General features: G+C 43.2%; 1 protein-coding gene across 1 annotated transcript in view; it reads right to left on the bottom strand.

The window, feature by feature from the left end:
• Nucleotides 1-13,202, bottom strand: part of trrap (transformation/transcription domain-associated protein) — a 219,627-nt gene that overhangs the window by 155,093 nt on the left and 51,332 nt on the right. The window contains 5 exon segments of the mRNA XM_087997909.1: nucleotides 6,436-6,606; nucleotides 9,313-9,434; nucleotides 10,681-10,777; nucleotides 11,951-12,112; nucleotides 12,826-13,086. Of these exon segments, the coding sequence (XP_087854035.1) occupies nucleotides 6,436-6,606; nucleotides 9,313-9,434; nucleotides 10,681-10,777; nucleotides 11,951-12,112; nucleotides 12,826-13,086 (813 nt within the window).

Here is a 13,202-nt window from a genome sequence, read left to right as displayed (position 1 = left end):
CTGGATTAGTGGTGCTGGAACAGCAGTTCAGGCAGCATCCAAGGAGCAGCGAAATCGTTTCAGGCAAAAGCCCTTCAGGAATAAAGGCAGTGAGCCTGAAGAGATAAGCTAGAGGAGGGTGGGGGTGGGGAGAAAGTAGCATAGAGTACAATGGGTGAGTGGGGGAAGGTATGAAGGTGATAGGTCAGGGAGGAGAGGGTGGAGTGGATAGGTGGAAAAGGAGATAGGCAGATAGGACAAGTCCTGACAAGTCATGGGGACAGTACCGAGCTGGAAGTTTGGAACTAGGGTGAGGTGGGGGGGGGGAGGGGAAATGAGGAAACTGTTGAAGTCCACATTGATGCCCTGGGGTTGAAGTATTCCGAGGCGGAAGATGAGGCGTTCTTCCTCCAGGCATCTGGTGGTGAGAGAGCGGCGGTGAAGGAGACCCAGGACCTCCATGTCCTCGGCAGAGTGGGAGGGGGAGTTGAAATGTTGGGCCACGGGGCGGTGTGATTGATTGGTGCGGGTTTCCCGGAGATGTTCCCTAAAGCGCTCTGCTAGGAGGCGCCCAGTCTCCCCAATGTAAAGGAGACCGCATCAGGAGCAACAGCTACAATAAATGATATTAGTGGATGTGCAAGTAAAACTTTGATGGATGTGGAAGACTACTTTAGGGCTTTGGATAGAGGTGAGGGAGGAGGTGTGGGCGCAGGTTTTACAGTTCCTGCGGTGGCAGGGGAAGGTCCCAGGATGGGAGGGTGGGTTGTAGGGGGGCGTGGACCTGACCAGGTAATCACGGAGGGAACGGTCTTTGCGGAAGGCGGAAAGGGGTGGGAAGGGAAATATATCCCTGGTGGTGGGGTCTTTTGAGGTGGCAGAAACGTCAGTGGATGATTTGGTTTATGCAAAGGTTGGTAGGGTGGAAGGTGAGCACCAGGGGTATTCTGTCGTTGTTACGGTTGGAGGGGTGGGGTCTGAGGGTGGAGGTGCGGGATGTGGACGAGATGCGTTGGAGGGCATCTTTAACCACGTGGGAAGGGAAATTGCGGTCTCTAAAGAAGGAGGCCATCTGGTGTGTTCTGTGGTGGATCTGGTCCTCCTGGGAGCAGATACGGCGGAGGCGGAGGAATTGAGAATACGGGATGGCATTTTTGCAAGAGGTAGGGTGGGAAGAGGTGTAATCCAGGTAGCTGTGGGAGTCGGTGGGTTTGTAAAAAACGTCAGTGTCAAGTCGGTCGTCATTAATGGAGATGGAGAGGTCCAGGAAGGGGAGGGAGGTGTCAGAGATGGTCCAGGTAAATTTAAGGTCAGGGTGGAATGTGTTGGTGAAGTTGATGAATTGCTCAACTTCCTCGCGGGAGCACGAGGTGGCACCAATGCAGTCATCAATGTAGCGGAGGAAGAGGTGGGGAGTGGTGCCGGTGTAATTACGGAAGATCAACTGCTCTACGTAGCCAACAAAGACACAGGCATAGCTGGGGCCCATACATGTGGGCATGGCTACCCCTTTGGTCTGGAGGGAGTGGGAGGATTTGAAGGAGAAATTCTTAAGGGTGAGGACCTGTTCAGCCAAATGAATGAGAGTGTCGGTGGAAGGGTACTGTTGGGGACGTCAGCAGAGGAAAAAACAGAGGGCTTGGAGGGCCTGGTCATGGCGGATGGAGGTGTAGAGGGATTGGATATCCATGGTGAAGATGAGGCATTGGGGGCTGGGGAAACGGAAGTCTTGGAGGAGATGGAGGGCGTGGGTGGTGTCTCGAACGTATGTGGGGAGTTCTTGGACTAGGGGGGATAGGACAGTGTCAAGGTAGGTAGAGATGAGTTCAGTGGGGCAGGAGCATGATGAGACAATGGGTCCGCCAGGGTGGTCAGGCTTGTGGATCTTGGGAAGGAGGTAGAACCGGGCAGTGCGGGGTTCCCGGACTATGAGGTTGGAAGCTGTGGGTGGGAGATCTCCTGAGGTGATGAGGTTATGTATGGTCTGGGAGATGATGGTTTGGTGATGGGGGGTGGGGTCATGGTCGAGGGTGCAGTAGGAAGAGGTGTCCTCGAGTTGGCGTTTGGCTTCAGCGGTGTAGAGGTCAGTGCGCCAGACTAACACTGCGCCCCCTTTATCCGCTGGCTTGATGGTGAGGTTGGGATTGGAGGGCTGCGCGTTGAGGGTGAGAGGTTGGAGTGGGGGAGGGGGGTAGACAGGTTGAGGCGGTTAATGTCCCGGCGGCAGTTGGAAATGAAGAGGTCGAGGGCAGGTAATAGGCCAGCACGGGGTGTCCAGGTGGCTGCAGGGTGTTGGAGGTGGACAGGAATCCTGATTGTGAAAGTAAGCTCGGAGGCGGAGGCGACAGAAGAATTGTTCGACATCACGGCGTGTATTAAATTCATTGATGCGTGGACGGAGGGGGATGAAGGTGAGTCCTTTGCTGAGGACTGATCGTTCGTCCTCAGTGAGGGGGAGGTCTGGGGGGATGGTGAAAACTCGGCAGGGCTGGGAGCTGGGATCTGGTGTGGGCGACTACCTGGTCAGGTCCACGCCCCCCCCTACAACCCACCCTCCCATCCTGGCACTTTCCCCTGCCACCGTAGGAACTGTAAAACCTGCGCCCAAACCTCCTCCCTCACCTCTATCCAAGGCCCTAAAGGAGCCTTCCACATCCAAAGTTTTACTAGCACATCCACTAATATCATTTATTGTATCCGTTGCTCCCGATGCGGTCTCCTCTACATTGGGGAGACTGGGCGCCTCCTAGCAGAGCGCTTTAGGGAACATCTCCGGGACACCCGCACCAATCAACCACACCGCCCCGTGGCCCAAAATTTTAACTCCCCCTCCCACTCTGCCGAGAACATGGAGGTCCTGGGTCTCCTTCACCACTGCTTCCTCACCACCAGACACGTGGAGGAAGAACGCCTCATCTTCCGCCTCGGAACACTTCAATCCCAGGGCATCAATGTGGACTTCAACAGTTTCCTCATTTCCCCTTCCCCCACCTCACCCTAGTTCCAAACTTCCAGCTCAGCACTGTCCCCATGACTTGTCCTACCTGCCTATCTCCTTTTCCACCTATCCACTCCACCCTCTCCTCCCTGACCTATCACCTTCATCCCCTCCCCTACTCACCCATTGTACTCTATGCTACTTTCTCCCCACCCCACCCTCCTCTAGCTTATCTCTCCACGCTTCAGGCTCACTGCCTTTATTCCTGATGAAGGGCTTTTGCCCAAAACTTCGATTTCGCTGCTCCTTGGATGCTGCCTGAACTGCTGTGTTCTTCCAGCACCACTAATCCAGAATCTGATTCCCAGCATCTGCAGTCATTGTTTTTACCTCGTAGATTTACAACTCATCCAGCTCCAAGTCCAAACAAAACCCAAACAAAACTAATTGAAATTATCATCAATGCCTGGCAGAGCACTACCTTGAATGCTTATTGGATGAAGGAGTTATACCCGAGGTTTCTGGGAAATAAAGCTTTCAACAGATCGAAAGGTATTGATTGAGAAGAGATGTCATTAGAATTTTATTTTAAGCACAGTCTGACTGAGTAAATTGGTGAGAGAGATTCAGTTTAAATCAAAAATTGATTCACACTTGACTGAGACCCATGTCCCATCCATCGTAGTCCATCCTGAATTCATTCCACATCATTCAGTTCGCTCCCAAACACTTTCTCATGACCACTACTGTCAGTCACTTCCGCGATTCAACGCACATCTCTTCTGTGCCAGAGTCAATTCAAAGTGCCAACAGCATAGTTCAGGGTTGTAACAATAGCACCTCCTCTGCTTCCAACCTACCTGATATCCAAATGCTACTGCAAACATTTCAGTGGAGAATCAAGAAACCTTGAGTCACATATGAATCATTAAGCTGCTTTATTTCACAATTAGTGAGCACAGTTGGCAAAAATAATGATTCACTCAGCTTAATTCATTCAACTTGCTTTCACATTAAAAAATACCAATTACACCAAGTTTCCTTACATCAGCGAGGTTCTATTTTCCCCGAAAACTGGCCTGGGTTTTTATTCTGATTGCTCATGTCTCCCAGGCAATTTTTTGGTGGAATAGGGAATGCATGCTTTATCATAATTGTCTGGGCAGGCCAAATTAACTGGTCCCGATAGCGTGTCATCTGTCTATCACTGTATTCTTAACTTCAACAAATTAGTGCCATCTTCTCCTATGTATATATTCTATATCCTCATGTTCTTCAGAATTTGACAAAAGCTCAAAGCCTTTTTTTTGTTTAAGTGTCTTACTATCAGTTTTTATTCCCATATTGACAGCCATAAGGGATAGGCTGGCAGACACCCTTAATAAGTGTGTTAGTCCAGAGACTTCCCCATTTAGCAACAGCTCAGCCAGGCTTGTGCATTTCATATTGTTAAGAGTTTTTGTGGAAGACAAAGTACCTCTTTTAGTCAACTTGCCTAACATCTCTTTACATGGTTCAACTTAAACTTTGTTTTATCATGTTCTTGTCAAGCACCATAGGATACCTTATTCTGTGAAAGGTGCTCATACCTGAATAATTATAACCACATTTTCACTTAGTGCTTTTCCCACAACCCTGCCAAATGAATGGGAATATTAAAAGACCACTATTTAAAATAGCTAAATGTCCCAAAACTTTTGCACCAAAGATGTGTTTTTTTTTCCTCCCACAAAAAATAATTAAACAAGATAGCTCTGAATGGTAAAGATGACTTCCAGATTTCTTAAACCAATGCGTTGACAAATTCTGTATTCTCAAGACCATGGCAGAAAACTCACATTCTTAAAATTCTTAAGCTACAGTTCTTACCAGATCCAAACATTATGTAAAAGTTGAAAAGCTCTTAATAACTGGAACTCCAAACAGACTTAGAGGTCCATCTACACAGATCAATAAAATTTAGGGACCAGATAGAAAATGAGAGAAAAAAAGTGGCATAATTAATGTCAGTCTTTATGAAGGCTAGGTGGTAGGAATTTTGCGAGAGCTGTACAAAGCTCCAGCCAGACCTGATCAGCAGTACTGTATAGCTTAGAAAAAATATATTGACCTGGGAAGGAGCACAAGATAAATTTATTAGAATGCTCACAGAACTCCTGAATTTAATTTATGAGTGGAGGTTACATAAACTAGGTTTGCATTTCCTGGATTACAGAAGATGGAGTGATATTTGATCTAGGTTTATTGGGTTTTGAAAAAAAAAATCCATAGAGGCAGAAACATTTTCTCGCAGTTCGGTGAGCCAAAGACCAGGGAACGTGACCTTAAAATCAGGAGTTAGGACACTTTTGTTAACCTCAAGGGTAGCAGAATGGAATTCTCTCCTACAAAAAGCAAATGCGAGCATAGCTTAAAAATAAGATCAATAGATTTGTTGCTGGACAAGAATATAAAATAGAAATGAAGTTCAAGTGAAATGTAAATCGAGTCAGAGATGTACAGTACGGAAACAGACCCTTCGGTCCAACTCATCCATGCGGGCCAGATATCCCAACCTAATCTTGTCCCATTTACCATCACCCGTCCCATATCCCTCCGAATCCTTCCTATTCATATACCCATCCAGATGCCTTTTAAATATTGCAATTATACTAGCCTCCACCACTTCCTCTGGCAGCTCATTCCATACACTCACCACCCTGTGAGAGAAAAAGTTGCCCCTCAGGTCTCTTTTATATCTTTCTCCTCTCACCCTGAACCTACACCCTCTAGTTCTGGACATCCCCCATCCCAGGGAAAAGACTTTGTCTATTTATCCTATCCATGCCCCTCATGATTTTATAAACCTCTATGAGGTCACTCCTCAGCTTCTGACGCTCCAGGAAAAACAGCCCCAGCCTATTCAACCTTTCCTTATGTCTCAACCCTTCTAACCCTGGCCACATCTTTGTAAATCTTTTCTGAACCCTTTCAAGTTTCACAACATCCTTCCGATAGAAAGACGACCAAAACTGCACGCAATCTTCCAAAAGTGGCCTAACCAATGTCCTGTACAGCTGCAATATGACCTCCCAACTCCTGTACTCATCAGCAGTGATTTCTTGAAAAGGTGGGACAGGTGGCTTAAGTAGCTAAATTGTCTCTTCCTATTCCATGTTCTCCCTATGTATGTCGCCATTTAGTAGGAGTATGATTCAATTAGAATTAACAGCACTACTGAAAGCTTTCCATTTCCAGATTAAAGTAGATTGAGAAAATGGAGATCAATATAAATTGCCAAAAATCTAGAGGCTGCTTCGGTTTCCGGCATTGGTTGGCTGGTTCCTTTTCATAAAAGATCTTAAAAATCATTGCTATTCTAGCACAACTTAACTTCCTCAGAAAGGCAGAGCAAGAAAAATGGCCAACAAGTGACAAAAGACCACCCACTTTTGATTGTTAATAACACAAAGTCCACAACGGTTTAAATATCTACAATGTGCAAATACTACGACAGATAAAGTTACTTGCACACTTACCATCATTTGATCACAAAATTTATCATTAAAGGAGTTTGGAAAAAGTCTTGTAACAGACGTCAAGCGATTCACAACGTTTAAAGTCAGGCTGCGATAATCACCCAACATCATCAGGAGTGGCCGCATGTGAGTGTGGATTTGATCTACTTCAATTGTGGCCCCCTCCAAAAACTAAAAATGTAAACATTGAAAGAAAATTCAGGCGATTAAAAACATTAATTAGAAATTATCCTAAATCTCAAAGGCTTTAAAGTTCAATAAAATAAAGGAATGCAAGATATAGTGTCATGCTACATAGAACATGCAAACATAGAAAATAGGAGGGGAAGGCCATTTAGCTCTTTGAGCCTGCACCGCCATTCATTATGATCATACCTGATCATCCAACTTCGTAGCCTGTTCCCACTTCTCCACATCCTTTGAACCCTTTAGACCAAAGTGCTATATCCAATTCCTTCTTAAAATCATACAATAACTTGTTGTTCACTGATTTGCGAGATGGTGAATTCCACAGAGTCACCACTCTCTGGGCGAAGAAATTTCTCATCGGAGTCCTAACCTTGACTCTGGTTTCGGACTTCACTGCTACCGGGAACATCCTTCTCACATGTACCCTGTCTCGATCGGTTAGAATTTTATAGGCTTACGTAAAACCCCTGCTCAACCTCCTGAACTCCAACAAATATAATCCTAACCGATTCAACCACTCCTCATACACCAATCCCACCAAGCCAGGAAACAGACTTGTAAACGTTCACTCTACTCCCCTATTGCATGAACGTTTCAATTTGATATAAACAAGTTCTGCAGTACTTATTCAGATAGTAAATATTCAGGTTTACCATTCTTCTTTAAAGTCCTCTGTTGCTATCTGGAGTAAAAGCTTGCATGACAACAATCATATTAAAAGTGGATTTGCTATTTTATTGTTGTGATTGCTTTGTGGAAAGTATCACACTCATGCTGATCAACATATTAGAGAACAAAGTTACAAAGGGATTTGTGAAAAAAAAAATTCAAGACTGTAATTGACAAGTGTTCAGAAAGCAATCAAGTTTTGAGTGTTCACTTCAGCTTCAAGACTGCCCAAAACACTCAGTTATGCAGCCAAACTAAAATAGTAGCTGTGAGTTTTGAGAAGATTTGTAGCTCAGGTTGAAGTTCTGGATGTAGGTTTGTTCACTGAGCTGGTAGGTTCATTTTCATATGTTTTGTCACCATACTAGATAACATCATCAGTGAGCCTCCGGATGAAGGACTGGTGGCATGGCATGCTTTCTATTGATGTGTTTAGATTTTCTTGAGTTGGCAATGTCATTTCTAGTTCTTTTTCCTCAGGGGGTGGTAAATGGGATCCAAGTCATTGTGTCTATCAACACACATCGACTTGGATCCTGTTAACCATTCCCTGAGAAAAAGAACTAGAAGTGACATCACCACAAGGAAACCTAAACACACCAACAGAAAGTGAGCCATCCTAACAGTGCTTCATCCAGAGGCTCACTGACAACGTTACCTAGTATGGTGACAAAACATCTGAAAACAAACCTTCCAGCGCAGCAAACAAACCTACATCACTAAAATTGTACTTGCATATTAGCTTGTTTATCTACATTCAAATATGAAAGACATAATACAGTTCCAAAGTCAATGATATACCTAGCAATGTTAATTACTGGGCATTAGATGTGAAAGGAACATTTATGTTTATGGACCAGTGTTTTGTTTACATTCTGCAAAAGGTAAGCCACTCTTTGAAAAAATAGTACATTCCCTTTCATGAATTACAAAACACCTCTCCTGAACTCAAATTTGATTTAAAATGCAAACAAATGTAATGTTTTAAGAATCAGATTTGCACTGCATTACTTGTCTTGCCTAAAACTTAAATTATTGCGTGATTGAAAAACAGCATTAAAATTGAATAAATTATCGATCATTATACAACTGGGAAAGGGCGAAACACAAACAAAAAAACCAAAAAGAACTGCGGATGCTAGAAATCAGACATGAAAATAAATTGCTGGAAAAACTCAGCAGGTCTGGCAGCACCTGTGGAGAGAAATCAGAGTTAATGTTTCAGGTTCAGTGACTCTTCATCAGACCAAAAACATTAACTGATTTCTTTCTACAGATGCTGCCAAACTAAATATAAATATATGTACAAGAAGGCCACTGAACCCTTCAAGCCTGCTCCACTTTTCAGTAAGATCATGGGTGATCTGAACTATGTTCCTATAAGGTTAAGAAGCCAGGATATTCTCAGTAACCTCAGCCAGTGTGGGAATTAAACCCACACTGTTGCCATCACTCTGCATTACAAATCGGTTATCTAGCCAACTGAGCTAACCAATCCATACCCTCACCCGAATTCACCAATTATCTCTCGAATGAAAGAGCAGTCCTATGGTGGTCCTCTGGGATTATGTCGACTTTACCTTTATCTGATAATCCTTCAGTCTTTTGTAATCAAGAATCTATCTGTGCCTTAAAAATACTTAAATATTCAACATGCACTGTATTTTGAGGAAGTGAATTTCTAAATGTTAAGTAGGGGCCCATAATTGTCTCGAGTCTATGTTCTCATCATTTTTATACTACACGCATTACTACAGCAAATTGATATTTGGTGGAAAAGCAACAATTAATTAGGACAATAAATTTAGCCTGCATCACCACTTTGTCTAATGACAACACAACAAATTTAATTTTTAAATATTACTTTATTTAATTACAGACATGCAAGTGTCTGTCATGGCAACAGAACATGCTGTTAAATGTTAATAGAGCATTAATTCAGGATAATTTTGTTTGAATTCCTTTCAACAAGTGTCTGAGTAGCAACACCAAAATTGCACCAAAAACACTACAACTGACCTTCCTCATGCAGGCCTCTCCTGCCTCTTGCAGTTCATTATTTGTCGAGTTCAGCGCCTTGAACAGTGCAGCGATGATTTTTTCTCGTGACTGAGGTAAGTAATTGCAGGCAGCTAAGGCATCTATTCAAGATAAAGCAAAGCAGCACAATTTCACTCTTCACACAAACCAAGAGAACAGCAAACCAGTGAACAACTTCAAGATATGAATTAGCATATACAATTAGAATAAGAATCTTATGTCGTTGTTTGTACATTGGAAGAATAAACTAACTCAATTACACATACAAAACAAGATGGCAAATCGCAGAAGAGGGTGGGGGTACTTATAAACTTATCTTTGATGATTCTGTATTGAGTACATAAGGTTAACAGGTTCTCTAATGAAGGCATTTTAAAATGATTAAAGAATTTAATAGGGCAGAACGAAACGTTATTTATTCTGATGTGGGGGACCCAGAGAAAGGGGACATTAGTTTAAAATTAGAGCAAGCCCATTCAGAGAGGAGGTTAGAAAGCACAGCTTCACAGAAAGGATAACAGAGGTTGGGAACTCCCTCTCCCAAAATATTGTTGAGGCTGAGGATTAAGTGAAAATTTCAAAAGTGAGATTTAAAAGAGCTCTAAGCAGCTGTGCAGCCTTCTCCTGTTTCCACATTTTTGCTTGTGAAGTCACCACTGCTTGGAGAGAGACGATTAGTGGTGAGTTTAACCTGAGGGTCACCACACCTCAAGTAAGGAGTAAGGTCGAGAAGGTAGGACCTTCAGCCATTGCAGAAACTGAACCCACACAGCTGGCACCATCCTGCACTGCAAACCAGCCATCCAGCTAAATAAGCTGATCAATCTGTGTACAAAGAGCATAAAAAGGAGAAAGCAAGACTTATAAAAGAATAGGCATGGTCTGAATCCACTGCTATCATCCTTTTTAGTGTCTCTGTACCAAACTACCCCACCCTCAACTTACACACATGTACCAGCATCTGAAAAGGTAGCTCCTCAACCTTCCACTAATGCTATTGTTTTTTGTTCTGTAGCTACAAAGATGCAGCTAAGGGTAGCTCATCAGAGCACATACATGCACCTTCCATTAGTCAGCATCTCCCTACATTGGCACTGACACACAATGTCGCTATGCCATCATACAGACCAACCTTGCTTTATCTTTTCAAGTCCATCCATGAACAAAATGCTATAATCACACATAAATCTCCTCCAAAACGAGCATCAAAATGGACTAGTGTTTTAACAGTTCGTGAGCTACCTCAATTTATCACAAAATGGTTTCAAATTGAATTAGAGTTTGGTTATAAAGAACAGCAGAATGTTGAGACAGAAGCTTTCTACTGCTTTGTTTGGTTTCACTTACTCAGGGCAGCAATGCGTAACGGCACAAGTGAAGGAAGACTTTTGTAGCACGGGAGTTTCATAAGTGCAACATCTTCAGCTTCACAGAGATTTAGCAACTGCAACAAGATAAAAGCATTCAACAAGTCAAGCACCATTATTTGCTAAATGGAAGTATTCAACTGACAGACATCCTATCTGTGCAAAATGCTTTAATGTCATAAAAACTTGATTTAGATTAGATTACTTAGTGTGGAAACAGGCCCTTCGGCCCAACAAGTCCACACCAACCCGCCGAATAACAACCTACCCAGACCCATTCTCCTACATTTACCCCTTCACCTGACACTACGGGCAATTTAGCATGGCCAATTCACCTGACCTGCACATTTTTGGACTGTGGGAGGAAACCGGAGCACCCGGAGGAAACCCACGCAGAACGGGGAGAATGTGCAAGCTCCACACAGTCAGTCAGTCGCCTGAGATGGGAATTGAACCCAGGTCTCTGGCGCTGTGAGGCAGCAATGCTAACCACTGTGCCACCGTGCCGCCCACCTTGAAAACTTGTTTCTATTTCCAAAGCAACCCCCTGCACTTATTTCATTACTGACCACGAATGCGAAACAATCAGAATCAGATAGTAATTAGAAGTATGAGAATGTAAGGCTCGAAAGGTTAATGCTGAGGAGTGCACAGAGGTCAATTCAATGTGATGTTATATGGACTTGTGGGAGAACAGCTTTGGACCTTGAAGGAATCAGACTTAAACATCATGGTCCCCACCTTTTGAAAGGTTTGTCTATTGGCTGCATCTCTGACAGTACGGTATTCACTCAGTACAGTACAGAAGCTTCTTCCAATGTGAAGACATGCATCTTTGGGCTCTGAAAAACTATTCAGACTCCTGAATGATGTGCAGAAACATTAACACCCTCATGCTTGTGAATGGAATTATCCAACACACACAAACCTGAAGCAGATGACTCTCTAACCACTGAAAGCTATCTATATGAATGGCCACAAAAACAAAAAAAAGTTAATCGGCACAAGAGAGACAAATTCAGCAAGGCTGAACTTTAAATAAAAACTCCAGAAGCTAAATCTACACCCTAAGTGACTGCATTTTCTTTCTGATAAATTAATGACTTGTTTGTCCAAATAAATCACTGAAGTTTACCAAATTTAGAGAAGCTATACTACCAAAAGTGAACTGCCATGAAAACAAATTCACACACAAAATGAAAAGAATGGATAGGTAATACAGGAAGAAAGTACAGGTGTGAAACGTTTACCTCTGTATAAAATACTTTGTGCTCAACTACATTGAGATCCATGGTGAAAAGCCTGGGCTGTAGAGTGGTGCAAAACGTATTTCCTTCCATCAATCCGATCTGAGCATTTGCTGGTTGATGTCGCAATAAGTGCTTCTTAGGTGGAACCATATCTTGTAGGACCTGACAGCACATTGAGTAACCCAGAATCAAATTAACGTTCTAAACTTCATCAATATCACAACACGAAAATGCTTCATAATAAAAAGTGACAGACACGAAGGATTCAAACACATCTCAAATATAAACGTAATGGGTAGGGCACAGCTTCTAAAGCTCTGCCAATGCCTTTCCAAAGGAAAGGCCTAGGTTCCACATTTCTCTTCACCTTCAGAATTGACAAATTATTCACATATTGTCAAGGTCATCAGACTGTCAAATAAACAAAACCCTGGCAAAACGTCCTAACGATAAGGCCAGCTTTAAGACTGCAGCGTGGTAATGTCAAGTCGGGTAACATCAAGGACCCTGCCCTGTAACTATCTAGCAGTTCAGAGACCATAATGCAGTTTCAACAACAGAATACTACTACAGAGAAAATTTCAGTTCATCCCCAAAAACCACAGTTAATTAATTAAGCATGTTTCAAAGAGAAGGAATTCTCCATAGGAAAAACAATGATGATCCCATTAATCATCTTCATTATTAGATCTTCAAGAACAAGTTTATGTCCTTGACCTTCTGTCCTTGCAAGTTTGTGTATTATAGCAGGTAGGGCTTTCTTAGCAATTCATAGATACATTTGCACAAAAGCGCCACTATCCTGACCTCCAAAATTCATAAATTACAAAAGCATACCTCCAGTTAAATGAAATACTGCAGAGTTTGTGCACTACCTCTTTGTGGGGCTCCATTATTTCTGTTACACTTTTCCCCGTAACTTGAGCAAGCACTTGCAGAGAATGCATGGCCTGTTTTCGCACAGTGGAGTTTGGCGAGGTCACCTCCCGCACCAAGTCATGAGTCACATGGTGGAATGATTTTTCTTGAGCTGCAAGCAACTCTTCAGATTTCTCCTCATCCTTCAACGGAGTTGCACAACGAATTAACAGCTGTTCTAAAGTGGTCTTGGCCATTGCCACTGCTCCATTGGAAACCTGCACAGAAGCAAAGTTAGCCCTTTCAGTAAAGGTCAGTAAACACTAAGCAATACATTTTATCATGAGGAATTCAACCATCTGTTGGCATGGTCAGTCTGATACCTGGATCCTAA

The sequence above is a fragment of the Chiloscyllium plagiosum genome, unplaced genomic scaffold (assembly GCF_037043375.1).
Source record: "Chiloscyllium plagiosum isolate Xiang-an unplaced genomic scaffold, Cpla_swu_hap1 HiC_scaffold_20, whole genome shotgun sequence".
Taxonomy (NCBI): domain Eukaryota; kingdom Metazoa; phylum Chordata; class Chondrichthyes; order Orectolobiformes; family Hemiscylliidae; genus Chiloscyllium; species Chiloscyllium plagiosum.
The sequence above is the reverse complement of the archived record's forward strand: the minus strand, read 5'-3'. Positions and strand labels throughout refer to the sequence as shown.